The following is a 3,502-nucleotide window of genomic DNA, read 5'->3' as shown; positions in this document are numbered from 1 at the left end:
GTCACAGTCACACAGTCACCGTCACACAGTCACAGTCACACAGTCACACAGTCACAGTCACAAAGTCTGTCGGCAAATCAGGCTGGGAGGTGGTACGTGCGAGGCTTCTTCTGATACCTACATACACCCTCTGTCCAATCTTCTGATACCTCCATACACCCTCTGTTCAATCTTCTGATACCTACATACGCCTTCTGTCCAATCAGGAAACACCCCGTGGTACGAAGACCTCTATCGGAATGAGAAGACCCCTGCCAAAACGGGACAAACGTCGGCACAAGCCCGCCACGACCCTCTCACATTCATTAACCAGTCACTATCGACCAAACGTGCCTGTCCTGCGGTAGGTATTATGGGTTGAGTTATTGTTTTGGCGTCGGGTGCCAGGGACAAGTGGTATTGTATGTGGCATGACGCGTGCATGAGACATTGGTAGATAGCATGACACGTGCATGAGTCATTGGTAGATGGCATGACGCGTGCATGAGTCATTGGTAGATGGCATGACGCGTGCATGAGTCATTGGTAGTTGGTATGTCGCGTGCATGAGTCATTGGTAGATGGCATGACGCGTGCATGAGTCACTGGTAAATAGCATGACGCGTGCATGAGTCATTGGTAGATGGCATGACACGTGCATGAGTCATTATTAGATGGCATGACGCGTGTACGAGTCATTGGTAGATGGCATGACGCGTGCATGAGTCATTGGTAGATGGTATGACGCGTGCACGAGTCATTGGTAGATCGTATGGCTTTTGTTTGTCACTAAGTGCGCATGGGTGTATTCGATCGACAGTCCGCATTTGTAGTACTGGCGTGTGAGTGTGTGACGTTGTTATTTGTTGTGTTGTATATACCTTTACTGATACGTGAGAGTACAATAGAGTACACCTACTACTTGGTCATAGGGTACACCTACTACTTGGTCATAGGGTACACCTACTACTTGGTCGTAGGGTACACCTACTACTTGGTCATAGGGTACACCTAGGGGCATGTTAAGGGTGGGTTGACAGCGCATAGATAGAACCACTTCAAAGGCAGCGTTCTTGCTAACACTTGTATTCTCCACCCACCCACACTGCATACGCACTACAGGGGACCACCTCTCAGCAGAGAGCCGGTGAATGCATACCCACACGCAAACGCAGCCGACGGAGAAGCACAAGCGGGGACTCTGATCTAGGCACAGACACCGACACAGACACAGACACAGACACGACGAATGGAGAGGGGCACAGACACGCACGGAGTGGGAAACACGCATCCAAGAGAAGACGGAGAGAGTACGGCCGGAGTAAGAGCAGGAGCAAGGTTGACAGCCAGAGCAGCGGCGACGAAAGGAGGAGCAAGAGCAGGAGCAGAAGGAAACATAAGAGTAGGAGTGGGAGTAAGAGCAAAAGCAGGAGCAAAGGCGAGAGAAAGGATAAAAATGAGCGCAAGGTATACCATCATGACTCAACGCGGCCGAGGAAATCATTTCTGTGCATTTGTAGTTTTCGTGTGTTGCATCTGTAGTTTCCGAGTGTATGTTTGATTGTGTATCTCTACAAGGCTATAGAATAAACATAGTTCGTGCCTATGAATATGTTTATATATTACATACAGACAGACACATACACACACGCACACACACACACACATATATATATATATATATATAAGTACGCATTAATCTGGTATCGTGTACCTGCCTGCGTGCACACTAACATTGGATGTACGGAGTGGGTCGCAGCGGTTGCCATGGCATGGTTCAAATCCAACACAAACCAACAAACGAGGACACTGCACGGCCTACTTACCTAACGGATATCCGAGTTCTGTATCTTTTGGCACCTTATTCACATAGCTTTTGTCTTTTTTTGCATTTAGTTTTAATTTTAATTCTCATCTTGCGATCGTACTAGTGAGTTGGGAAGCCGTACCGTCTCTCGTCGCCAACAAAGTCTGCACTTTAGGTTTAGGGTTTAGAGTTTGATTTGTGCTAGTACCTCACCTGAACCGTCTATTCGTGTATCATGTTTCTAGACGTCACATCGTACCAACGGACATTCTCATGGCTACCAACAAAAGGCCGACAAAGCAGCTGCCTTGGCACGAATGAGGCAAGAGAGTGCCTTGAGGGTCGCTGAGGACAGAAAACGTTTACGGGAACTGGTGCAGGCGGACATGCCTGTTCAGGAAAGCACAGGGTATGGTGTAACGGGTTGTCGAGTTTGTTTGCCAGTGCATAGGTATATGCGAAGTGATGTGTATGTGTATGTGTATGTGTATATATGTGTTTGTGTTAGTGTATGTGCATGTGTATGTGCTTGAGCGTGTATGTGTATGTGTATGTGTATGTATATGTATGTGTGTATGTGTGTGTATGTGTAGGTGTATGTGTGTGTATGTGTATGGGCATATCTATGTATATGGCATATGTGTACATATTCGTGTACAAATGCAGGGCGTGGACGTCCATGTATTTGTGTGATATGTTTCAGAAGTGGTCTGCAACCGCACTTACCACAGATACGCCACCCTTCTTGTTTGATCTCACAGAAATATCAAACGTATGTGCACGCCGTAACTTACACCTCTGCAGCTACTTAAGTAATTTCCGTTGCAATGTTACATTCGCTGATACTTATTCCACACTTAAGAGTGGTGTGGTGTGGTGTGGTGTGGTGTGTATATTTCTCGTACTATCTATTCGCAGCGTGGTCTGGTTGCTAACTTAGGTTGACTTTCGCTCGTTAAATGAGCTGTGAATGTCATTTTCTCGAACCTGGGCTGGGCGTATCAATTGCTAATCAGCTACCAAGTGCAACCAATACGCATCGGAATCGGCAATGATTGTTTGTACATGATGTGATGCTTAAGTGGTGATACGGTCTTCGTATTACAATGCTAATTCCTGCCTGCATTGCCCGACAGATATCACTCGCAATTCAATCCCGACCTCGCAAGGCAATCCAAGAGGCGGTGACAGAAAGTAAAACCTGGTTTAAAATTCGAGTCAAAACCGGGTCCATCCATGTGGACGTTCATATGTACCTACATGTTGTGAATGCGCTGGTTCCGCTAGATTCGATTCCTGTTTGGGTCGATATGTGAATGGAAAGTACTGCAACTTGAATATACCTTTTAAAACCCCGCCAAGGGGGTTCGGTCCTTTTTTTTTTTGGGACAAAAGGAGGGTGTTCTGAAGCGCTAATTGCAAACTTATGAATTCATTTCAGGTCAACGCCAAATTACTTCCGCTCCGCTTGAGTAGAGTTTGAATTGGCAACTATCAATTAGGGTTCAAATGCCAAATCAAATGTCTGCGTTCAAGTTCGCCATTTTTAACTTTTTAATTATTCATCAGAAGAATCGCGCCACAACTTTGAGGAACCTAAACACGATAATGCATCAACATGTATAACCCGTCTTCCCATATATAGATATATATATATATATGACGAGGCTTTCATCCAACACAGAGAGTGTACGTTTCTCATCACTTCATAGACCG

At 45.9% G+C, this 3,502-nt stretch overlaps 1 protein-coding gene across 1 annotated transcript; it reads left to right on the top strand.

Moving 5' to 3' along the window:
• Positions 1-206: 206 nt before the first annotated feature.
• SARC_12918 (hypothetical protein) lies at positions 207-3,060 on the top strand (the record flags this gene model as incomplete). Its single annotated transcript, XM_014292967.1, has 4 exons — positions 207-343; positions 1,102-1,446; positions 2,032-2,195; positions 2,923-3,060. Coding segments are annotated over 4 exons (698 nt in total), but the record flags the coding sequence as incomplete, so codon positions are not given.
• Between the last annotated feature and the right edge of the window lie 442 nt (positions 3,061-3,502).

This window comes from Sphaeroforma arctica (genome assembly GCF_001186125.1).
Source record: "Sphaeroforma arctica JP610 unplaced genomic scaffold supercont1.2715, whole genome shotgun sequence".
In the NCBI taxonomy this organism is placed as follows: Eukaryota; class Ichthyosporea; order Ichthyophonida; genus Sphaeroforma; species Sphaeroforma arctica.
Note: the sequence above shows the minus strand (reverse complement) of the source record. Positions and strands in the feature narration are given on the sequence as shown.